Source organism: Myxocyprinus asiaticus, chromosome 2 (genome assembly GCF_019703515.2).
Source record: "Myxocyprinus asiaticus isolate MX2 ecotype Aquarium Trade chromosome 2, UBuf_Myxa_2, whole genome shotgun sequence".
Classification (NCBI taxonomy): domain Eukaryota; kingdom Metazoa; phylum Chordata; class Actinopteri; order Cypriniformes; family Catostomidae; genus Myxocyprinus; species Myxocyprinus asiaticus.
This window is the reverse complement of record NC_059345.1, coordinates 42,402,233-42,427,754: the sequence shown is the minus strand read 5'-3', so window position 1 is coordinate 42,427,754 and position 25,522 is coordinate 42,402,233. Positions and strand designations below refer to the sequence as shown.

The 25,522-nt window shown below is 38.4% G+C and overlaps 1 protein-coding gene across 2 annotated transcripts in view; it reads right to left on the bottom strand.

The window, feature by feature from the left end:
- LOC127451577 (protein scribble homolog) overlaps positions 1-25,522 on the bottom strand; it is a 128,348-nt gene that overhangs the window by 1,420 nt on the left and 101,406 nt on the right. The window contains exons 30-45 of one of the 2 annotated variants that reach the window (XM_051716343.1): positions 22,516-22,908; positions 21,402-21,473; positions 21,115-21,162; positions 18,289-18,336; positions 15,689-15,814; positions 14,558-14,608; positions 13,907-14,056; positions 13,183-13,345; positions 11,330-11,540; positions 11,066-11,155; positions 10,808-10,990; positions 8,111-8,248; positions 5,183-5,322; positions 5,001-5,038; positions 4,517-4,591; positions 1,707-1,761 (exon numbers count right to left, since the gene is read on the bottom strand). In XM_051716343.1, the coding sequence (XP_051572303.1) occupies positions 1,707-1,761; positions 4,517-4,591; positions 5,001-5,038; positions 5,183-5,322; positions 8,111-8,248; positions 10,808-10,990; positions 11,066-11,155; positions 11,330-11,540; positions 13,183-13,345; positions 13,907-14,056; positions 14,558-14,608; positions 15,689-15,814; positions 18,289-18,336; positions 21,115-21,162; positions 21,402-21,473; positions 22,516-22,908 (1,981 nt within the window). The remainder of the gene's footprint in view (positions 1-1,706; positions 1,762-4,516; positions 4,592-5,000; positions 5,039-5,182; positions 5,323-8,110; positions 8,249-10,807; positions 10,991-11,065; positions 11,156-11,329; positions 11,541-13,182; positions 13,346-13,906; positions 14,057-14,557; positions 14,609-15,688; positions 15,815-18,288; positions 18,337-21,114; positions 21,163-21,401; positions 21,474-22,515; positions 22,909-25,522) is intronic. The other variant, XM_051716353.1, reaches the window with a different exon arrangement.

Here is a 25,522-nt window from a genome sequence, read left to right as displayed (position 1 = left end):
GCCATCTCCCAGATGAAAAGTGTGACAAATGTATTTATTTTTTAATATATATTTAATAAGTATGAAGCCCTATTCTGATGGTAATACATGGGGTTTACATGAGGATGTGAGGTAATTACAGAATTTACTGGGGCTAGTCAGTGATTTTACTGCCGCCTGAATCCAAAATCAGTGTCAGTATTTTTCTCCCACCACCCGCAAGAAAATTCCAGGCCGAATTACCTACTGTTTTTTGACAAACACCAAGGTCATGTGGTAATTTATTTTCTGTCCGAATCCACATATCTGAATATAAAAGTATGTTTAAAAGTGTCTATTATTGAAAAGTTACTTCTTGTAATATATTACAAGAGTAATATTTTGTGATATTTTGTTTACAACATCCCCTGCTTCAATTTTCCTATAGAATTTTTGTCAACATAACTGATTAGCACAAAATCTGTTTTACATTGTTATCAGTTCAGTTTGAAACCCATAAACAGAATTGCAAAGCGGCGATTCAGGGAAAGCCATTTGGCACATAAGCTAAAAGGCAGAGCTGCACACCATGCAGAGGAAATCCTGCTGAGCACTGATCGCATTTGGGTGCCTTTCGAGGACACTGTCATCAAGGTTGGAAGCACATAGGAAAAAAACATATTCAGGAAAAGATGCTCTCGGAATTATGAAATCAAAGCCCATTTAAAAAAAAAGTGCCGAGTTGCGTTCTCAGGTCTTTTAGATGTACAAGACAGGTTTCACCAGTTTTTCAAAATGTAATAGGCCATGCAAGCTGAAAAAAATAATGACTTGGATGTTAGTATCATTCCTAGCCAGTGTAGAGGAGAGAGAGAGAGAAAAATATATATATATATATATATTTGCAAATATATATACTAAACTTAGAATATTTGCAAGGCTATGGAGTGTGCTTGCCAGTGCTGTTAATGAACTGCTTTGCCAAGCAGAAGTGCGGCTGTTTGAGTCTCTCTACAACAAAACTTTGCCATCAGCTTGACCTTTCTTTCCATTTTGCAATTAACTTATATGTACTGTACAGTTACAGTGTGTAGCTCTTACTATTCATTGAGTGCAAGAATTCACATGCAGCTCATGTAGTCAGGCCATGTTGCAGTCTAAAACATGCTCCAAATGTTAGGACACATATTTTGAAAAATTGGTAGAACTCTTAATCAAGTAACCTTGATTTTCCAAAAGCAGGTTAAAGAATTAAAGCGCAGAGAAACCAGTCACACATCTGAAGTGCAAGCATTTTAGAAGAAATTGTAGATCATATGTTTTTGCCCATAAACAAGTGCACTACAATAGGCTTCTTATCAAGAAACAAGGCATATGTGCACGAACGCACGCGCGCGCGCGCGCACACGCACACACACACACACACACACACACACACACACACACACACACAAACTCCTACCAATATTAGAAGACCACTTATCCAAGGAAGTCGCCTGTGTCGAGAGGACAATAACTGTAAGCCAAGTACTTGTGAGCAAACAAAGTTACCCTGTTCTCCGAAATATATAGTACTGTGCAAAAGCCTAAGGCACATTACATGTTTCACAAAAATCATTTGTCTTAAGATAGTTATTTTATCTTTTGCTTTAGCGTGTCAGTAGGAAATATACATTTTAGATTTCAACATTCCCTTTGCAAATAGAATAGAAATAGAACATGGACTAATTCAATTCTTAAGAGCTTACCTGGGTTACTGGACGCATCATCCAAGAAGTGCATGTCACCCGTTGCCCCGGGGGACTGCAAAAGAGACAGAGGGCATAAGAGCAGGAACAGGAGCTCAAGAGGAAGATAACAGACATCTCCCTGAGAATAACTGTTTGGCTAAATTGCAAAAACGCTATGCGTATACACTCAATTTTCTCATTGCATCTTAATGACAATAATAGAGGTCAATGGAGTCTTTACAACAGACACTTCACATCTGAGCCAAAGAGCTGTTCTTGGAGAGACCGACTGACCTTCACCTAATCAGGAAGCTTCAGGTATTTAAAAACAGTCCATATAGACTTACACATCCACTGCGGACAGACTAAATGATCTAGTGGCCATCTAGATTACAATAGCAATTTTAATCCTTTCAAATGATTAAAAACACAGGCATGCTGTAGAAACCTTCACCCCCACCCAAGACAAGTATTGCTTAAAACATTTCAAGTTACAGACAAGTTACAAGTTATTAGAGCCGTATTAAGCATTTCCAGCCAGGGTGAAGGTGCTACTTCATAAATTAATTCACATAAAGACAACATAAACACTCACAACACATTGTCAAATAATGCCTGTCTCAAAAGGCCACCAAATAGCATATTAGGATTCACCAAGCTTTCTGACTGTGGCTTTATTTGATCCACAGAGCGGTAAATCATACCATTGGGCTGAACGGTTTGACTTCTAAGCCCAGTGAGGAACGGTTCTAGTAGCATTCAAATTGTGCATGGTTACAAACCGTTCTCGGTTTGTAACCATTAGCTAACTGCGCTTAACCGTGCTCAACCATGTTGGTGGAATGGCTTTAGTACATGGTGACTAAGGATTGTCAATTTGCCAACGCCAAGGTAACTCATTTGTTTCTAGGTAGTTCAAAGTTTGCAATGGTGAGGTTAATACAATTTAATAAATAAAATAGTGTATGTTTGGTGTATCTTCATGATTTTATGATGATGGTTTAACTAGTATAGTAGATTATTTTTCTACATGCCTTTTTTGTCAGGGAGATAGATTACGCTAGCTAGCTCATTAAAACTCATATATCATTATTTTACTAGTAAAATATTTTGTCAATAAAATGTCCTTTTTAGGTAGTCTGGGAACTTTTACCTTTCTGTGGCATCTTTCTCTTTGCTTTCCTTTTTTGCCACGTGACAGAGTAAAGGAGTGCAAAAACCAGGGGAAAAAGCAATCCTAAAAACTGTAATATGCGATCATCCTCCATAGTGCACTCGCTCCAATGTTTACCTCTCATGCAGACTATATGTCTAACTGACATATTTGTTACGTACACTCGAGCGCCACAGAGGAAAAAGGAACCGTAATCATGGCCCAGATCAGCACGGAATGGCCGGAGTTTCGCAACAAGAACCGTTCGGCCCGATGGTGGAAAAGCAGCTATCGACACACGTTTCAAATGGTCTGCCGATAACATAAAAAAATCTGTCTAGGTTTTTTGAGGTGATTTTAAATTTATGGCACTAAAGTATATCCTTAATAGTACGCTTGTGCAATGACACGTGGTTATAGAATCTCACTTCTTTTTGTAAATCTCTAAAAAGACAAATGATACTTCTCTGCAGCTATTTATCAAGCAACTACAACTGCTTTAGTTGTCAGCAAATATGTGCATCAACAACTGGATTCAATTGAAATCAGTACAATTAAAAGAGAGCATTAATTTAATCTTCCAAAGATTCAACAGGAAACTGTTTGTTGTTACTTAAAAATTAATTGAAATGATCAACATTCAGCAGTTCTAAAGAAACAATTTGTTGTCAAGGCCGTAAATGATTTGCCTAAATCTTCACATATAAATTAAAGCTTGTTCATTTGCAATTTTGAACATTTACCAATTTAATTGCCAGTTTGGCCGTAACACTGATTTTGTCAGTCTTAAAAGATTTGGTGGTCTTTTGGTCTGGTACCAGAGGAAATAATATATTGGATCATTAACAATCAGAAAGATTACTTCATGCCCAAATTCCCTTAAAACAAAGATCCAGAAAGACGACCACAAAACACCAAAACAAAGAAAGACAATTTTTCTTTGTTCCCATGACCCCTGCATCCCCAGCAGAACTGCCTCTCCCATCTACACCACAAGGAACAGATAAATGTAGCTCTTGTGCTGGATTTGGTATCAAGAGAATGGCAGAACGTTGTGATCTTGTGCCCTAGAAAGCATCCAGGACTGTACAACATGGGGGAAAACATTCCCCTCATTAGGTTTTATCAACCGACCAACACTGGATGCCACAGGAATCAGATTAGTTTGACTGAATATATAATATTAGCTACTGTTTGAGGGTGTGTGGCCGTATGAGAGTGAAGGAAGGATTTCGAGTGGAGGAGAGGGCAAATGTAATTTTTTTTTCTCCTTTGGAGTGTTTTAGTAAATTCGTTTGTTATCTCATGTTTGTCTAAGCCCATGTACCAATCTTTAAGCCCCACCTCTTCACTACATTAGCATAACCTAAAGAAAAGCACATGGTATTAACAAGGTAAGTAGATCAAGAACAGGATTTGTGCGTTAAGCTGTAGAAATGGACCTCAGAGCTGAAAACTAAACCCAAATTTCTGATAACCAAGATCCAGAATGATTGCTTAAAGCTGCAGTAAAATGAATGATAATGCTGCTCACATTGGCGAACAGAGGGCCCTGTTAGTAGTGTTTAGGGCAAGGGAGAAAAGGAGCAAGGGAGCAGGGAAAGCCAGAAGGACAGGAGTGGGTCAAAATGTTTGGCCAGGCTGGACTCCTTCACGCATTGCATGCAGGCAATACCTGAATGTCGTAAACAGGTTTGGAAGAAGGAATGGCAGCGAATTGTCGGTAGTCAAACTTCTTTTCTGACAGGGACTAAAAGGATAGCAAACAGGCAAAAGCCGATGAAATATGAAGAGAGAAAGAGAGGGGAGAAGTATACATTGCAAAGACAGATGGAAGGATGGATGGAGGGAGGGAAGGGCATAGGGTAAGAATACAATGAAGCAGAAAATATAGGAGGATAGATAGAGGTACAAGGAAGGAGGAAGAAAGGCCAACAAAGAAAACAGTTAAAGGAGAAGTTCATGGATGATGCTCTACTTGCTATGGACAGGGCTGTTAAAGAATGACTTTTATCATCAAAAGCAAAAACTGAATAGAGTGAGATATTCCTATGTGAACTATGGAATCACTAGTGCAATCATTAGTCACCCAAAAACATTACTGGTGAAACAAGTACACCGTCTACTCCGTACTAAACAAAAACAAAAAAGTCTCATACCAGTCTTCCTGGTGAAGTCACTGCTCGTGGACTGATATCTGTTTGGGAAACAATGATTAATAAATGTAACACAACCAACAGTACCAATCAATAACAGAAGATCAAGTATGAAAACAACATCCTGCATTATTTAATTGAAGTTCTGCCAAAGGCTTATAAATGTAGGTAAATGGGCTCCTCGCCTTCCATGGGTGTAGGAGAGGGCGTGGGGGCAGGAGACGGCGACTCCGACAGCTGATCAAGGGCTCCACGCTTCTTCCCCTCTTTAGACTTGGCAATGACCATCTGAGCTTTCAGAGCATCTTGCTCCAAAGACTTCATCCTGGAAAAGGGAAGTGAGATTGAGTGAGAGAAAGAAGGAATCCAAAAGACAGGTGGGTTGAAAGAAACACAGGTGGAGGTATTTAGTGTGCTGTGCATACTGTTAATGAGTAATAAAAGAAAACAAGTTAATTTGATGAAGGCTGTCATAAAAAAATTAGCAAAAGTTATGACAAGGCAAAATGAAACCTAGAGATGCACTGATATGTCTCGTCTGTTGACAGCACCAAGCTTCTACTTGGTGCAGCTTCTACTTGGTGTTTTTTATAGCACAGAGATGATAACTTTGGCAGCCTCTGTCCATTACACAAACCTAGTTGCTAACACAGAGGTGATGAGGTGTATTTTCAGCTGTTTCCCCACCAAAACCTCTGTTCCCTACCCCACACTACAGTGGCAAGAAAAAGTATGTGAACCCTTTGGAATTACCTGTATTTATGTATAAATTTGTCTTAAAATCTGGTTTAATCTTCATCTAAGTTAAATAATGAACAAACACTTTTAACTAATAACACACAAATTATTGTATTGTTCTTGTACATACTGAATACATCATTCAAATGTTCATAGTGTAGGTTGGAAAATGTATGTGAACCCCTTGGCTAATGACATCAACAAAAGCTAATTAGAGTCAGTAGTTGGCAAACCTGGCATCCAATTAATGAAATGAGATTAGAGGTGTGGGTTGGAGATGCTTTGACTTATAAAAAGCACTCAACCATTTTAAGTTCACTATTCACAAGAAGCATCTGCTGACGTGGACCATGCCTCGCAAAAGAGAGATCTCAGAAGACCTACGATCAAGAATTTTTGCTTTGCATAAAGCTGGAAAGGGTCACATAGTTATCTCGAAGAGTTTAGATATTAATCTCTCCACAGATTATCTATAAATGGAGACGATTTAGTACTGTTGCTACTCTCCCTAGAAGTGGCCGTCCAGCCAAGATGACTCAAAGGGCACACTGCAAAATACTCAATGAGTTAAAGAATCCTAGAGTGACAGCTAAAGATTTGAAAGAATCATTGGAACTGGTTAACATCTCTGTTCATGAGTCTACTATATGGTAAACATTAAACAAGCATGGTGTCCATGGCAGGGCACCACGGAGGAAGCCGCTGCTTTCCAACAAAAACATTGCTGCTTTCCTGAAGTTTGCCAAAGACCACCTTGACACTCCACAATGCTACTAGGAAAATGTTTTGTGGACTAATGAAAGGTTAAATTGTTTGGGAAGCAAACAAGCAGCACTACAGCGTAAAATGGGCACCGCATACCAACATTAAAACATCATCCCAATGAAGTACAGTGGATGATTTGGGGCTGTTTTGCTGCTTTGGGGCCTGGACAACTTAATATTAATGAGGGAAAAATGAATCCCCAAGTTTATCAAGATATCCTACAGGATAATGTCAGGGTGGCTGTGCACCAGCTGAAGCTCAGTAGAGGTTGGGTGATACAGCAGGATAATGACTATAAACATCTAAGTAAATCCAGTACAGAATAGCTTTCAAAAAAGAACATCCAACTTTTGGAGTGGCCCAGTCAGAGCCCAGACCTTAACCCAATAGAGATGGTGTGGAATGAACTCAAGAGAGCCATTCACACCAGACATCCTAAGAATATAGCTGAGCTGAAGTTCTGTTAGGAAGAATGGTCCAAAATCCCTTCTGAACGTTGTTCAGGTCTAATCCGCAGCTACCGGAAATGCTTGTTTGAGGTTATTGCTGCCAAAGGAGGATCGACCAGTTATTAAATCCAAGGGTTCACTTACTTTTTCAATAGCACTGTGAATGTTTAATGGATGGGTTCTTTAAAGACATTAAAGATTATAACTGTTGGTGTGTTGTTAGCTTAAGCACATTGTTGTTTGTCTATACTTGTGACTTTGAAGATGAGATCACATTTTATGACCAATTAATGCAGAAAACCAGCTAATTCCAAAGGATTCACATACTTTTTATTGCAACTGTACCTTGGTTACGGGCCTGCTGTCTTGAATTTGTAAATTTCGGAGGAGGAGGAATAATGGTGAATTTGTGGTTGTATGTGAGGCATTGCCTGAAAGCTTCCATCGGATGTATCATAAAAATAAAATAAAATAAAATAAAAAGGGACGGACCGTTCAACATGTTCCACCTCCACGTCCTGTTTCAGTAGGAAATAAGTCAAAAACGCTAAATAAAACTGCGCTCGTCAAGGCACTTGACTGCGACTTTAATAACTCTCATTTTGTGTTCCGCATAACACAAAGTCAAACGAGTTCGGAACAACATGAATGTGAGTAAATTATGACAAATGCATTTTTGGGAGAACTATTCATTTAAAAGAACACTTTTTACAAATTGTGTATGACAACAGTTTTATGTGAAATATCCAGTATCAGTACTTTGTTAGGCCTCTGCTTTAGAAAAATAGGATCAGTGCACCTCTAAAACAATTGCAGACAACTTAAAAAAGTACTTGTTATTAGGACAATACTAAATCTTTACAGAAAAAGACATGAGCCAAGAGAGTGACTACAAAACAAACTGCAAAGGCAAAACTAGGGAAGGGGGGAAAAAGCACACGTGCAGAAGCAGTAGTGAGTTTAAAATCTTGCAGAGCATATTCATCCATTTAAATCCCAAAGGCAATGGCACTATAAAATATTTCTACCCATCAAGATGTTTAGCCCCCATACAAAAGCACACACTATGCTTTCATACACTATATTGTCCACAAGCACCCCAAGTGGCCTCAAGCATCAAAGATAAGCCCCCATGATGCTTTCTGGCTGGTAAGGGCAGACCTGGGCTGACAGGAAGAGGAGAGACAGGAAGTGGGAGGGGCTGCAGTGGTGCCTAACGATGACCTCACACGGGATTGGTAGAGCCGCTTAGCCAGGTCTTGCTCATACTGTCTTATGTCCTCCTCTAGACCGTTAGGCCTTGGGAGCAGCAAATAAGAAGGAAGAGAGAAGAAACAAAAGAAAGGAAAACAAAGAAAAGGAAAGAGAGGAAGGGGTAGAGATGAAAGGAAACAATTCTGAAATGGACAATATAGATTAAGAAGGGAAGGATTACACTGAAACACAGGGCCATCAAGGACAAAAACAAGTCTGTTTTAAAAATACAGACCCAACTCAAAATAATGATCTTCTGTTCAAGTCTTGCTGTCCCTTTTAAAATATACATTTAAGGTATCAACTATATACTATTAGAGATACCCCAAAATGTATTTGTACACTAAAGCTGCATTTAGGAACATATGAATGTCCCAAATAAAATATTCCACAAAAAAAGTTTATGATTTAAAACAATAGATATTGTTCAAAAAGTAATACGGTTGTCATATTTGTGGAAAATGTCCCTAATTTATGTGATGGCACATGTGGCTACTCTGCTAGGACACCTATGTGAACCTAAGTGGAACTGACTTCATATATCCACTACAAATCACCTTGACACCAATGGTTAAAATTCTTTGCAAAAATGGCTAAGAAAAGTTCTAGCATCATTTGTTTGCAAATGACACTTTAAGTGGTTTTATAATTAGTTATCTAGTGCAACATCATGAATTTTAACTATCTAAATACTTTTTGGGTCCACTGTAAACTATACAGTTGAAGTCAGAAGTTTACATACACTTAGGTTTAAGTCATTAAAACTAATTTTAACCACTCCACAGATTTAATATTAGCAAACAATAGTTTTGGCAAGTCATTTAGGACATCTACTCTGTCCAAGACACGAGTAATTTTTCCAACAATTGTTTACAGACAGATTGTTTCACTTTTAATTGACTATATCACAATCCCAGTGGGTCAGAAGTTTACATACACTAAGTTAACTGTGTCTTTAAGCAGATTGGAAAATTCCAGAAAATGATGTCAAGCCTTTAGACAATTAGACTATTAGCTTCTGATAGGAGGTGTACTGAATTGGAGGTGTACCTGTGGATGTATTTTAAGGCCTACCTTCAAGCTCAGTGCCTCTTTGCTTGACATCATGGGAAAATCAAAGAAATCAGCCAAGACCTCAGAAAAAGTATTGTGGACCTCACAAGTATAGTTCATCCATGGGAGCAATTTCTAAACACCTGAAGGTACCACGTTCCTCTATACAAACAATAGTATGCAAGTATAAACACAATGGGACCACGCAGCCATCATACTGCTCAAGGAGGAGACACATTCTGTCTCCTAGAGATGAACGTAGTTTTGAGCGAAAAGTGCAAATCAATCCCAGATCAACAGCAAAGGACCTTGTGAAGATGCTGGAGGAAACAGGTAGACAAGTATATATATCCACAGTAAAACGAGTCCTTTATCAAAATAACCTGAAAGGCTGCTCAGCAAGGAAGAAGTCACTGCTCCAAAACCGCCGTAAAAAAGACAGACTACAGTTTGCAAGTGCACATGGGGACAAAGATCTTACTTTTTTGGAAAAATGTCCTCTAGTCTAATGAAACAAAAATGTAACTGTTTGGCCATAATGACCATCGTTATGTTTGGAGGAAAAAGGGTGAGGCTTGCAAGCTGAAGAACACCATCCCAACCGTGAAGCATGGGGGTGGCAGCATCATGTTGTGGGGGTGCTTTGCTGCAGGAGGGACTGGTGCACTTCACAAAATAGATGGCATCATGAGGAAGGAAAATTATGTGGATATATTGAAGCAACATCTCAAAACATCAGCCAGGAAGTTAAAGCTCGGTCCCAAATGGGTCTTCCAAATGGACAATGACCCCAATCATACCTCCAAAGTTGTGGCAAAATGGCTTAAGGACAACAAAGTCAAGGTATTGGAGTGGCCATCACAAAGCCCTGACCTCAGTCCAACAGAAAATTTGTGAGCAGAACTGAAAAAGCGTGTGCAAGCAAGGAGGCCTACAAACCTGACTCAGTTACATCAGTTCTGTCTGGAGGAATGGGCCAAAATTCCAGCAACTTATTGTGAGAAGCTTGTGGAAGGCTACCCAAAACATTTGACCCAAGTTAAACAATTTAAAGGCAATGCTACCAAATACTAACAAAGTGTATGTTAACTTCTGACCCACTGGGAATGTGATGAAAGGAATAAAAGCTGAAATAAATAATTCTCTCTACGATTATTCTGACATTTCACATTCTTAAAATAAAGTAGTGATCCTAACTGACCTAAGACAGGGAATGCTTTCTACGATTAAATGTCTGGAATGGTGAAAAACTGAGTTTAAATTTATTTGGCAAAGGTTTATGTAAACTTCTGACTTCAACTGTATATCTACTTCAAGGAATCCCCCAAAAAAATTGAATGTCATTGAAAGCCCTGCTACTCAGGGGGAAAGACATAAGAGAAACAGAGGCTGAACAAGGGTTTACTTAAAGCCTGGAGTAAGAGATGAGATTGAAGCATCACAACCAGACAGATATTTAGACATCAGTGTTACAGAGGAAAGGATAAGACTGAAGAGGGAACTGCACCACATTTCTGCAGTGAACACCACCATCATCTCTTGCTGACATACCTAGCTGCTCTCCACATGGCCCTTTTCTCTGCCTCCAGGGCTCGTTTTTCAGCAGGTGACAGCTCCTTGTCCACAGTGACAGCAAGCTCTGGACTCTGCATGCGCAAGCGCTCTTGAAGCCTGCGCTCTGCTTTTGCTGTCCGAATGGGGGCTGCAGATTCACCAGGGTAAACTGGGATAAGACTGTTAAGACAAACACTTGGTCAAACATTTCAAATCACACACAAATGTCCAGCCCTGAGCATTTGTGTTCATTACCCCGTCATGGAATTAGGTCTCTGCTCCAGTCTAAAGCCGTCTTCCATGGAATTCCACTGGGAGTCTCCCTTACCATCGACAGAGGAAGGACTGGACAAGACAAATACAGTGTAAGCTGCAGCCAACTACTAAAATCTACACATATTAACAATGTGAGAGATTGTACCAAGTGATAAAACTATGAACTCTGAAACTTTAAACGGCACCTAGCATCCAAGAGCAAAATCTGCACATTTGTAATAGGCTAGCAAATGAGTAGGTCACCCTGAGCTGCCACAGTGGCTGGGAGGTGTCGCGGCGCACTGCCTCGGAGATGGGGAACTGTGGCTTGCTAAGTTCTCGACCTTGTACTCCACACCATCTAGGATAACCTTTCCTTGAGCCTTCATATCTGCCACCTGCTTCACTAGATCTTCCTCCTCATCCTCATCTTCATCCAGCATATACTCTCGTGCACTCTGTTCAATTCGCTTTGCTGAGAAAGGTTGACATGAACACACACAATATAGAGCATTATTTACCTATTAATTTAAGTAACTAACAGTAATAGCTACATAGTTACAAAGTGACTATCAAAATGTATAAAAGGACCCTTTTCACATTTCCAGGTTTGGAACGTGGAAGGAAGATTAAACTTCTATAGCAGTGAATGGGAGACCACAGCAAATATTTTTCTGTCCCCATTTGCTCTAAAACCAATAGAATAAAAATCCACTATTACGTTTCCATGACTTTCCTAAAGAGGAACAAAATAGAGAACAGTGAATTACGGCAGTCAGAAGACAGAAAGACACCAAATTTAGTGTCTCTCCCTCAGCAAATGTATTTGAAACCCCATCGCAGCATGGTCGACTAGTTTTTTTTTAAATTAATGCCAGGGTAAGATATTATAAAACAGTTAGTTCCGGTCTTTGAATCTGATTGAACGAGAGATGTTCCAAGAGTGCTGATAGCTCACACCATCAGCACTGGGACACTTTACTGTTTGTATCACTCCACTTGTGTTCTTGGCATTTCAAACTAAAGTGTAAGAGCAGTGCAGATGTGGGAATTTTCATTCATCCCTGAGTAAATAAAGATTTGAACCAGCAGGTGGTGACAAAAGACCATCTTGTGTGTGCTATGAGGGAGTTGAGCTGTAGTTGACTGTTAATCGGTACACAAATTTCTTTTAAGTCATCCGAAAATGTCTCTCACTCCAGGATCACTCAGATTACTACTACACTACAGCTGAGAAAGAGTTAAATTTACAGCTTCAGCATTACTGCCGATCACAATTGAGTCGCGACAGATGGAGTAATCAAACACACTCAGAGTGCCTACATGATACAAGTTTCCGAGGTGGGAGAAGACGTAAACTTTTAGCATGGCGGAGGAGAAAACGCTTTGTGTCAGTGTCAAAATAAGAGTTCAAGAAATATACAAGAATGAAACTGCCGTCCTCTGTATCTTCTTTACGACAACAAAACACTTAAACGTGTGAAATACTCGTAGGATATTTCCAGTAGCACATATGGCAGCATCACTCCACGATCGGAGTGGATAACTCTCAGACTACAGCTGAGGAATAGAGTTAAACTAACAGCTGCCGCATTATTGTTCATCACTGCAACAGATGCAGGTAATCACACACTCAGTCACTCTCACTCATCCACACACACATGTACTTGTTTCTCCAAAGACTTGTTAGAAACAGCCCAAGATGTCATTACTAGAATTAAAATGTGGTTTTTGAATTAGCAATGGAGGCTTGGGAGCATCTTTCGAACAAGCAACGGCAGATCCTGAATCCGTGGTGTAAGAAAGTTGTTCCAGTTTTTTTGAGACAGCCCCCCGCCCACACTTATTTATTTACTTGTTTGTTGAACTGATGTATAAAAACAATATCACACTCGCAATCATGCTGTATTGTCCATCTATCAGAACGTCTGTGATTACCTGTGGCCTTGTGCCTACTGCCGAATAATAGCTATGCAGATAGCTGGACATACATCACTCTTGCTAGTGTGATATTGCTTTAATATGAATAATTTACATCAAATAATTAAAAAATATAAAAAACTTTCACAGTCTGTGAAAAGGGTCCATTGCAGGAGTACATGCAGACAAACACAAACCTTCCTCCTCTTTCATTTTCTTTAAGTCATCTTCTCCCACGAGTGAGACGCGAGGTTTGGGTTTATTGTCTGGAGTCTGCTGTTTAACATCGATCTCAAAATATTTCTGTCTGTCTCTGAAGGAGCGCTGTTCTGGGCTGTCTCTGCCAAAAGAGGGTGGTGGCTGGGAAAGAAAGACAGACAGAGTGAGAGAGAGAGATGGCCATTTAAGTTTCAGAGTAGTTGTAAAGAAACTTTTCCATGCAACCAAATTTCACATGCATCCAACATGCAAGAGCAGCTCCCACGAAGTTCTGAAATTCAGACAATGTAGATTACTGGAATGCACAAACTTTACACAAAAATATCACATCTTTGAGCCACCACCAAGATGATGCAGTGATTGAGATTGCGAAGCGTGCTGCCATAGCAAAAAAACTGAACTGTTGCTCTTGTAAAGTATATTCTCATCGATACAGACAGCATGTTAAATGCCATTATTCAAAGAGACCAAAAATATGAATTAATTACACTGTTCCATTCCTGAAATGCATGCTTCCACTATTACAAGCTGATCCTGTTTCTTTCATTGGAACTGAAGTCATTTCTGACCCACATGAATCAGTTTTTTTTGTTATGATTCAAAGCAAGACCTACACCTGCACCACCACCATTTAATTTAAAGGCAATCCAAACTGTCGGGCTGGCGGACAGATGACGCTGTCAAAGTGGTGCCGCTGGGTACCTTTGAATCCATTGAGAGGCGAGACAGGCGTGGCACAGCTGCCAGGCTCCTGTACTCGTTGTGGTCAGAGGAGAGGCAGGGACGAGGGGGGAGAGGACCATCGCCCTCAACAACACCCTCATCCATAAACACCTCATTATTCAGCTCAGGCTGAAAGACCCAACAATAATGTGCTATTGATATCAATTGTTGTGAGCAGGTACTCACCAAACAAGGGCAATGCTGTATGTTCACTCAAAAAGTTAAACTGTGTGATCATTTACTCACCGTCATGTTGTCTCAAACCCACATGACTTTATTTTTTTCCGTTAAACACAAAAGGAGATGTTAAAAACAAATTGTTAGTCTCAGCCACCATTCACTTTCATTGCATCTTTTTTCCACAGAATGAAAATGAATGGTGACGGAGGCAAACATTCTGCCTTACAGCTCCATCTGTGTTCCACATAGGAAAGAACCTGTATATACAGGTTTGGAACAACATGAGGGTGACAGAATTTTCATGTTAGTGTGAACTATCCCTTTAAGGGTCAGGCTCATACAATAGTCGTAAAAAAATTGACCACAATGAAAAATGAAATATCACGTGAATTAAAACAGCCATTCACAAAAGCTACACATTGCATTTGCACAGCACTCCATGAGACATACCTCTGGTGATGGTTGCTTTGTGTTGACAGTGTTCCTCTGAGCATATAGATCCTAACAAATGAGAAGAGGAGAATATGAAAAAGACATTCAGTAAAGACACAAAGACACATGTTAGCAGGCAAAGAATGCCTTCATACAACACTATACACAAGACTTCAGTTGGACGAGAACTTTGTACACACTTTCTGTCACATGGAGTCAAACAACAAATCAAGAAACAATAACCAAGTGACAGATGAATGATACACATTAGTGTCCCTGTGAGATGAGCTCCTGGACTCAACATCACCATATGAGTAATTCATGCACAACAACAGCAAATACGAAGTATGCTCCCAAAAGAACATGGCCCAATGGGAAGACTTCTCAACAGGATGAATGGGTAACTTTCACTGGATGAAAGGTGGACCACAACATTTTCTCAACCTTGAGGAGCATTTGTCCTACCTGCGGGGGTTCCAGTACGGCCAAGGTGTGTGGCACAGCTGCAAAGACCTTATATACCTGCTTGATATTGACGGGGAATCCATCAAATGTATCAGGGGATGGGGCACGAGGCTGTACGAGGGATCGGGTGGGGGGACCGAGGGGTGGAAGGGTAGAGAAACAGATAGAGGACAAAAAGGATGGAACAGCAAATGAGAGAGAGAGCAGCAAAGGCAGAGCACAGGAGGAAAATGCATGGCTAGACAGCATGCTGTCCATTTGCCTCATGTGGATGGACAGATGGAGGGAGAGAAGAGAGAATGAATGATAGTATGAGGGAGGTCTGTGGTTATTGGAGACTGGGGCGATTGATTTTAGATGATATTTTAGTTTACACTGGGAACCTGAGATAATGTGAGTGCAAAACTTGCTGTGCAAATAATGTGGTGAGTGTGAATTGGGGAAAAATGTCTTGATAAAAAACAGGCACAACGTTACTTGCAGTGAGAAGTTCAAAATACTTCTGACGCATGTGTTTAACCTGGATTATGGTGTGACAGTTTAAGGTTTATCAGGCACATCACAATTCACACCATGAAATGTAAAAACAAGAGTCACAGAAGGTTCTGTTGGTCTTAAGGCATTATTAATTGAGGATGAAGGGAGGAGCCTCATTAGGGTTCAAACAGTGGTGAGGGATCTTACAGTGGTCTGGGAGTTGATGGGAGAGAGGCCATGCTGGAAAGGGTTGGGACTGCTGTGGCCATCCTGACTGGCTGGAGACACAGCGGGTCGCACCCGAGAGAGAGGCTGGATGGCACCAGGTTTAGTCTAGAAAGAGACCAAGAGAGAAATAAGACAATCAATCGACAAAACTAACAACCAACTACCCAACTGGGGAATAATGAATTATGAAAGTACTACAGCTACAAGGCAGCAGCTAATAAATTATAAAGTACCATTTACCAAAGCATTTGAGAATAGCTGTAACTGACCACATTTAGTTTAATATTAACATTTTGTGTCTCACAACAATGTACAAATTTACCAAAGGCTGGTAATGTATTTCTCATCAACATAACCATTAGGGCTGGGTACTGATACAGGTTTTCCGATTCGATTCAAATCCGATTCACAAGCTCTTCATTTGATTTCGATTCAATATTGATTTATATGGGTATATTTCAGTAATAATGTCCCTTTTGCTTACAAATAAAAGAAATTCTCTCCCAGCTAATGCTGTTTATTATACAGGGGACCTTCCTAACTAGGTACATTACAAAAATATAAATTTTCAAATTTTAGCTTTTTAAAAATGAACAAATCCATGTATTAATCAATAAATAAGACATTATATTTCATATATTCTTTTTTGTTACATGTTTATACACTGCCTAGCCAAAAAAAAAAGTTGCATACTCTAATATTTCATTAGAGTATGAAATATTGGCTTTGATTACAGTGCGCATTCGTTGTGGCATTGTTTCGACAACGTCAAAACATTTATTTCCGTCCAGAGTTGCATTAATTTTTGGCCGAGACCTTGTAATGATGTCGAACCACTCCATAAAGTCTTCTCCGGCACATCCCAAAAACTTTCAATGGAGTTAAGGTCAGGACTCTGTGGTGGCCAATTCATGTGTGAAAATGATTCTTCATGCTCCCTGAATCATTCTTTCACAATTTGAACATGTTGAATCTTGGCATTGTCATCCTGGAATATGCCCGTGCCGTCAGGGAAGAAAAAAATCCATTGATGGAATAACCTGGTCATTCAGTACATTCAGTTAGTCCGCTGACTTCATTTTATTGCCGCATAATGTTGCTGAGTCTAGACCTGACCAATTGAAGCAGCCGCAGATCATAACACTGCCTCCAGAGACTTGTACAGTGGGCACTATGCATGAAGGTTGCATCGCTTCATGCGCTTCCCTTCTTATCCTGACGCGCCCATCGCTTTGGAATATGGTAAATCTGGACTCAGACCACATGACCTTTTTCCATTGCTCCACAGTCCAATCTTTATGCTCCCTAGTAAATTGAAGTAGTTTTTTTTTTTTCAATTAGCCTCACAAGTGGCTTTCTTGTGGCCACACAGCTGTTTAACCCCAATCCTGCAAATTCTTGTTGCACTGTGCATGTGGAAATGCTCTTATTTTCACTAGTAAACATAGCCATGAGTTCTACTGTCGATTTTTTTCGATGTGACTTCAAGCATTTTAGTGATCTCCTGTCACGATCATTCAAGATTTTTTTCCAACCACATTTCTTCCACAAAGCTGACGGTTCACCACTATCCTTCCAGGTTTTAATTATGCGTTGGACAGTTCTTAACACAATTCCAGTGATTTCAGCAATCTCCTTAGTTGTTTTCTTTGCTTGATGGAAGCCAATAATGCCTCTTCTGAAACATCGTAACATCTTTTTTCACAACCAAGGGATCCGTCTTCCGACATGGTTGTTTAAGAAATGAGAAGCTACACACTGCACCAGTTTGGGTTAAAATAATTGTTGCCAGCTGAAACATATTAATCACTGCAATAATGATCCAATCATAGGCTCTTAAGTATCTGCTTATTTAAATCAAAATGGCACCATTTTTTGTGGCCAGGCAGAGTAGTTTAATTGCATAATTTGTACTATTTACAAGTAATTACACTGATATGTTAAACATGCTTAAACCAGTACTGTCTCTTTAAAAAAAAAATTAAAAAAAATAAAAAATAAAAATCAACATTTCTGTAAAGAGCATCTGTAAATGAGTGCATGTTAACAAGAGAGACTCAAATGGCTTTATCTCATCTGTGCTATGCATGATTAGAATTAAATGTTTATTTTTGTTGTTTCTGATCAACAACTGACTGTAAGGGTATTAAAGGATACATTTTTCAATTACAAATGGGTCACTTGGATCTTGTCTTTGGACACACACACACACACACACATTACACAGAACAACTTTTACTCACAACACGCAGTGAAAGAATCACGCTCCTGAATACTCCACCACTATACTAAACAATTGCTGGTGTGTAAAATGTAAACATTAACCAGCCAGTTGCCAGATATATACACTTCCGTTGCACGGCGCGGAATTTGGTTGCAAATGCGAGTGATTTCCTTTGATTGTAGTGAAGGGGTACACAGAGCAAAAGATCGATCTTGGGATTTAAGAATCAATATTGAAATCATTCAAATGATGAACACAATGCATCGGAAAATCTATATATTTACCCACCCCTAATAACCATCATCATAAATTTGCTCTAGTGTAATTAATGTTATTTACACTTTTTGACACTCACTGATGAATTATCCTTGGTGTTTGAATTTGAGGGGAAATGGATGCTTGACTGGAACACACAAAAGGAAAAAATATGAGCATGACCATGAAAAATTAAAATGAGAAGACCATGTTTAAACAAGGTATATGCAACTACCAAATCTGGATCATGTCATAAACAGTATGCCAGTGACAATGGCCCCATGAAAACTTGAGACAATGGCATTGGTTTCTTCAGCATTCCATCATCAGCATGGTTTTATAATACTAACAATTCATAATAATAGCAATTTAAACTAAACACCGATATATCGGTCGGCCGATATTAGCCTTTCACCGATATATCGGTATCGCCATATATATTTTACCGATATGCACCGATATGACAACTTTTCTTCAGAACATATAATGCAGAAAACAATGCTTTAGAATTGGTGTCATAGCGTAGTTTGTCCAGCAGAGCGTACGCCGACTCCATTGTTTATAGAGCTGACTCTGAAATGACGGTGGCTCTGCAGTTAAGCGGTGTCTCGGTAAGTTAACTAGTTTGTGGAATACATACTGGAAACTTAATAAACAATGACCCCATCATTTTCCCTTTATAATATAACTAATACAACGTTAACCTTGTCCCTGACAACCATGTCACTCATGTCTGTTTGCTGTTAGCCAGCTATAGCTTGTCAGTGCAGTCAGTAATGTAGCAGACTGAAAGGTAAATATCAGAGCATCTTTTTGCAGCTCAGCAGACAACGGTGCGGTGGTGGATTGTGTCTGTTGAGTGTTGACTTCATGCTATGTTATTACCTAGTTGGTGAGACACAATGCTGGAAAGTAAAATAAACAACGTCCGTATTTTACTCCCCATGACAACGAGCTTATAGCTAACTAGCTAATCATGTAGCTACTTTCATTGTTGTCAGCTGAGTGGAAGTAAACATGTATTCACCAAACTGTTTTGTTTAGGATTCACAGTTTGGTACCCCCTTCAACTGAACAATTCCAATCATTGCATTTACAAAATGTAATATTTAAAAGTCTGGTTTTCCACAGTTGAAAGTTTCCCCTGAACATGTATAGCAGAATACGGTGCAACACCGCTGCCGCTGTTTATCTCTTGACTCAGCAGGTGTAAATGCTTCTTGTTTTACAACCTGCCCCTAACTGACTGGCAGTATTAATATAGTCAGCATTTGACTGATATTAAACAGTACTGATGTTTATTAAGCTATTTATTTAATTTGTATTTATTCTTTATTTTAATGGTCAGCATTTGACTGATAATAAACAGTACTGATGTTTATTTAACTATTTGTTTTATTTTTATTTATTCTTTATTTTAATGGTCAGCATTTGACTGATACTAAACATACAGTACTGATGTTTATTTAGCTATTTATTTTATTTATTCTTTATTTTAATGGTCTGCATTTGACTGATACAAAACAGTACTGATGTTTATTTAGCTATTTATTTTATTTATTCTTTATTTTAATGGTCAGCATTTGACTGATACAAAACAGTACTGATGTTTATTTAGCTTTTTATTTTTATTTATTTATTTTAATGGTCAGCATTTGACTGATACTAAACAGTACTGATGTTTATTTAACTATTTATTGTATTTTTATTTATTCTTTATTTTAATGGTCAGCATTTGACTGATACTAAACAGTACTGATGTTTAGTTAGCTATTTATTTCATTTGTATTTATTCTTTATTTTAATGGTCAGCATTTGACTGATACTAAACAGTAATACTGATGTTTATTTAGCTATTTATTTTATTTATTCTTTATTTTAATGGTCAGCATTTGACTGATACTAAACAGTACTGACGTTTATTTAGCTATTTATTTTATTTTTATTTATTCTTTATTTTAATGGTCAGCATTTGACTGATACTAAACATACAGTACTGATGTTTATTAGCTATTTATTGTATTTTTATTTATTCTTTATTTTAATGGTAAATAAATAAAAATTAAATAAATAGTACTGATGTTTATTTTAGCTATTTATTTAATTTTTATTTATTCTTTATTTTAATGGTCAGCATTTGACTGATACTAAACAGTACTGATGTTTATTTAGCTATTTATTTTATTTTTATTTCTTTATTTTAATGGTCAGCATTTGACTGATACTAAACAGTACTGATGTTTATTTAGCTATTTATTTTATTTTTATTTATTTATTTTAATGGTCAGCATTTGACTGATACTAAACAGTACTGATGTTTATTTAGCTATTTATTTTATTTTTATTTATTTATTTTAATGGTCAGCATTTGACTGATACTAAACGGTAATACTGATGTTTATTAAGCTATTTATTGTATTTATTCTTTATTTTAATGGTCAGCATTTGACTGATACTAAACATACAGTACTGATGTTTATTAAGCTATTTATTGTATTTTATTTATTCTTTATTTTCTCAGTGTTAATTTCTAGAATTTGTTGACAATGTATAATAATAATGTCAAATATTCTTTGATAAAAATATTTAAGAAAGCAGCCTTCTGAGTACCTTTGCATAGTCATATCGGAGCAAAATCGGTGCACAATCCACATAGAAAAGGTCTGTTTTCATTCCAGCTCAAAAATTAATTATATTGGCCACCATATCGGTAATCAGTGAATTTTCCCTCTCTAAAATCGGTATCAGTCTCAAAAATCCCATATCGGTCGGCTCTAATAGAGAGAATGAAAAGCAGGACATGCTCAGAGTTTCACACAGGCCTTTGTATGCCATTCCTCTCTTAACAGCTAATGCCAAATAAAGCCAATAGTAACAGCCAAATAAAGCTAGAGCAGGCCAAACAGGGGCTGGACAGCCCACTTACATATCGAACCTCCCTTCCAAGAATAACTGAAGATGATTTGTGAGACTGCTGAAAAAAGAAGTAACGTCATGACGAGGACAGAATGAGAGGAAATCAGCGAAAATGGCTTCAACCAGAACACCAATTTCATGAAGTATGTCTAGGCCTGAGCTTAATGTAGAGGCATTCTGACTATGCAAATTTGTATACAACCTTTCTATTTTTAAATGTTTGACAGCAGCATGAAAATGACAAAAGAATGGCTGGTGGTGAAAAGGAGGGTGTATACATTTTGAAATGGGCCTGACCTGTGAGCTGTATGGGGAGTGTGCTGCGTCTCGCACTGGACTGTCAATGCTGTGAGGCTCAGATGGAGAAGCCTGTAGTTTAGGAAAAGAACCAGAATCACAACATGCAACAAGATCAAGTGAAGGTCTATAAAGTATTTCACAAAGCAAGATGAGGTCTGGCTTTTCCAATAAGCAACATTTACCAAATTACAATTCTAGCAGAGCAGTGTATACCTAATAATTGATCATGCACAGTTTCAAGTAGTTCATCATGACTTGAGAAATACCCCAATGTCATATCAAAAGCAATTGCCTTAAGCAGGATTTAATAGGCTTGCATGATGCAGCTGTAATACAGCTTGCTCTTACGACAGTGCTTGATTACAAATGTGTTGTATTATGTGCCACCGATCATCCAAATTCAAGTACTGATGCCATAAAAAAACAGAAATGTCTATATCATTGTTATGCTATTGAAACAGGCAACATTGTAAACTTCAATAATATTAAATTCCTATTATAGTCTGTTTGTATTTTTGAAGGTGAGTGACATTACCCCTCCACCCTTTAAATCCACACCTGTTTAGTTGATATTCAAAGCATTCCCAGGCTCCCTGGGAATGTTCAAAAGTCTTAAGGGTAACCATAAGTGTGCAAATATTACAAAAATGTTCAAATTTTGCCATTGTGCCATCTTATATATATATACATATTGTGACGAGGAGGAGGGCAGGAATAGGGCTTAATCAGCCGAGGAGAGGGATAAATGCAGCCGGATGCGGCAGTTCGGGAAAGAAAGAGCCACACGCAGCTGCCGTGTGTGTGTGTGTGTGTGTGTGTCTTTTTGTTTCATTAAATATTCCTTTGACTGTTCAGCCGGTTCCCGCCTCCTCCTTGCCCATTTTTTTTATATATATATATATATATATATATATTAGTATGTATCCACCAAAAAAAAAAGGCAGTTTTTAAAGATACTAGTCAACCTAACAGCTATCCGCACAGATATTTGGATGACATTTGCAACTGAGGTGTTATGCTTAGTTGCTTACTCTAAATAGCTAGTCATGACAAACCATGCTTGCCCAGAAAACACACTGAGCCACAAAACACACTCCCCAAGGCCGCTTGCCTTGCTGTACAACCAGGGTTGCAGCTGCCCCTGCCTGCCATAACCCACAGGTGGCCCTGATAAAATACACTCCTCAGGATGGTAGCATTTGCTCTTGCGATTAGCCACAAGGAAGGGGTTTTCACTAAAACTGATTGGCTGAGAGTCCACAAGACATTCTTCTTCCTCTCTAGCATCTTGTGGCACTTCGAGACTTGGGATGAGGTCCAGTGTGACGGCTTGGGGCTGTTTAGATGCCGCTGAACTTGTGGCTGGGCAGGTTGGTGATGAAGGGAGGATAAAAGGTTCTACATGGTACATAGAAGCATGAACCTTCTCAAAACCCATGGGGTCTACAGGGCCAGCTGGCATGGCAGCCTCCATTGTGGTGAATGTAGCAAAGGAGGTAGAAAACTGAGGAATAAGAGAGAATGTGATTGATAGAGACAAAAGGGAGAAATCATTTGAGATATAAGAAGGAAACAGAAACAAGTAAAAGAGAAACTAATGATACACAAAAGGGACAGAAAAATGGGATGGCATTAACACAAAGATGAGAACACAGCAAGGCAAAGAACAGAGTAACTAAAAAAAATAAAAAATAAAAGGAGCTAAATAAATGGGTCTAGGGCTGCACGATTAAGAAAAAAATCTTAATGGTGGATTATTTCCCTTGATATTGTAATAGATTAATTTTGATCAACAGAATTTACATTAAATTTCCTATTTTGTGTGCAGCAAATGCAAGCCATATTCTTTATGTAGGCTACACTTCCAAAAACAAGCTGAGAACTGTCCCTTGATCACTAATGCCATTCTAGTTGTTGTGACATTACTGATAGGCTTATGTTCTCAATGGACATGTCTATGATTGATTACAATCCTCAACCACTGAAGAAAAATTGTAAATGCATCATTTTGATGTAAAGGGAGCAGATCTAACTGGAATTCTGCAATTGACACTTTTCATAATTAGTAAATACGGCAGCAGCCGTATTTGTAATCTTGATTATTTTTCAATTAATTGTGCAGCCCTAGTTGAGTCTGACAGGGTACATAGGGTTCAAATCAGATTCGGTAGAGTAAAGAGCTAAATACAGCTATCCCATCATCCTGAGAAATGTCACAGTATACAGTAACATGAGTCACTAATGTTCTGTCTGACGTTACACACGCAATTCACAATCTCATTTAACACCATGAATTACCTCAACGCAAATACTGACTTTAATATACTGAGTTGATTAGAGTCTAAAACCTAACTAACCGAAACCAATCTGGGACATTTTAAAAAGTGCTTACTAATAATGGTGTAATAAACTCAGTCCACCCAGAACAAGATCAAATTTATGCAAATGTAACATAGATAATACAAAGTGTTTACATCAATACATTTTACCTCTATTTGCCATGGCTGCAGAGTTTAAAACTTTATACAGTATTATTCACTCAGCACTTTGGATTCTCAAAACACAACAAAAGCAGCTTCACAAACTATTATCGTTGACAATATTCAATATCAAAAGCTACAATGAGGGCTCCCTTTAGGAGGCTGGTTGCACATCCTGATGTTTAAGATGTGACAGTCTCATTCAACTAAAGGCCTTGTACCGATAAAGACATCATACAAAGCTCTTGTGCAGATAAAAGGAGGCTGCTACAAACCAGTCTCCATAAATAGCAGTGACTAATGGAAATAAACTGCTCTTCATATACTGCAAATCACGTGAGGGAGAAAAGCTTTGCAATAGTGTTTCCCTATCTAAGAGCAGTCAACCCCCTCTCCATTCCTCACTGGCATACAGCTGCTAGTGCCATGTAGGTTAAACAGTCCCAGAAAAGACAGGCAGTCTAAAAATGCTTACAAAAGGAACAAGGAATATCTCAAGGCCCATGATATACCACGAATAACAAAATGCACAAAGCACATTGTACTACGAAAATCTAAATAGAAAAGTAGATGTGACATTATATCTCCATTGTTAAACACAACTAAAAGGCGCTTAACCACTATATGAGGGATGTGTGCACACAATACTATAAAATATTTCATTATCTTAAATGGTTAGTTCACACCCAAAAAGGAAAATTCTCTCATTACTCACACTCATGCCATCCCAGATGTGTATGACTTTCTTTATTCTGCAGAACACAAATGGATATATTTAGAATAACATCTCTGCTCTATTGGTCCTTTCAATGCAAATTAATGGATGAATAACTATAAAAACTATTCGAATGAATAACTAGAAAACTAAATTTTCACTTTCACATCTAAAAGTCATATGTGGCACCGGTTTCGTTTCACTTTCAAATCTGAAAGTGAAAGTGGAGATTCATAGTAAAAAAGGACTTAAATATTGGTATTTTTCTCACCCACACATATTATAACGCTTCTGAAGATATAAATTAAACCACTGGAGTCGTATGGATTACTTTTATGCTGCTTTTATCTGTTTTATGGACCTTCAGAGTTCTGGTCACCATTCACTTGCATTATATGGACTGAAATATTCTTCTAAAAATCTTTGTTTGTGTTCTGCAGAAGAAAGAAAGTCATACACATCTGGGACGGCATGAGGGTGAGCAATGAGAGAATATTCATTTTTGGGTGAACTTTCCCTTTAAAGGATTAATTCAATATTACGCCTAACACTTTCCTTTGTGTTCCACAGAAGAATGTCATACGGATTTGTAACAACAAGAGGATGATTACATTTTTTAGGTAAACACCAACTCTCCATAAACTTGACATCCAACAGTAACTTATCAATATTATTCCAGCAATCTAACCTTGAATAAAGAGCACCAGTTTTAAACAGATCAAACACTCAGCACAAGGAAAAGTAGTAAGTAAAGTAGGAATGGGTGCTAAAAAAATGAAAGAAAATGGGTTGAAGAGAAATAGAGGTACACTCACAGTAAGACAACAGGATCAGTGCTGATTCCAAGTGACTCAACACTAAACAACTTTCAACCTTCAAGACACTGAGATCTAACATGAGACTCTCATCCTCAATGGTCACAC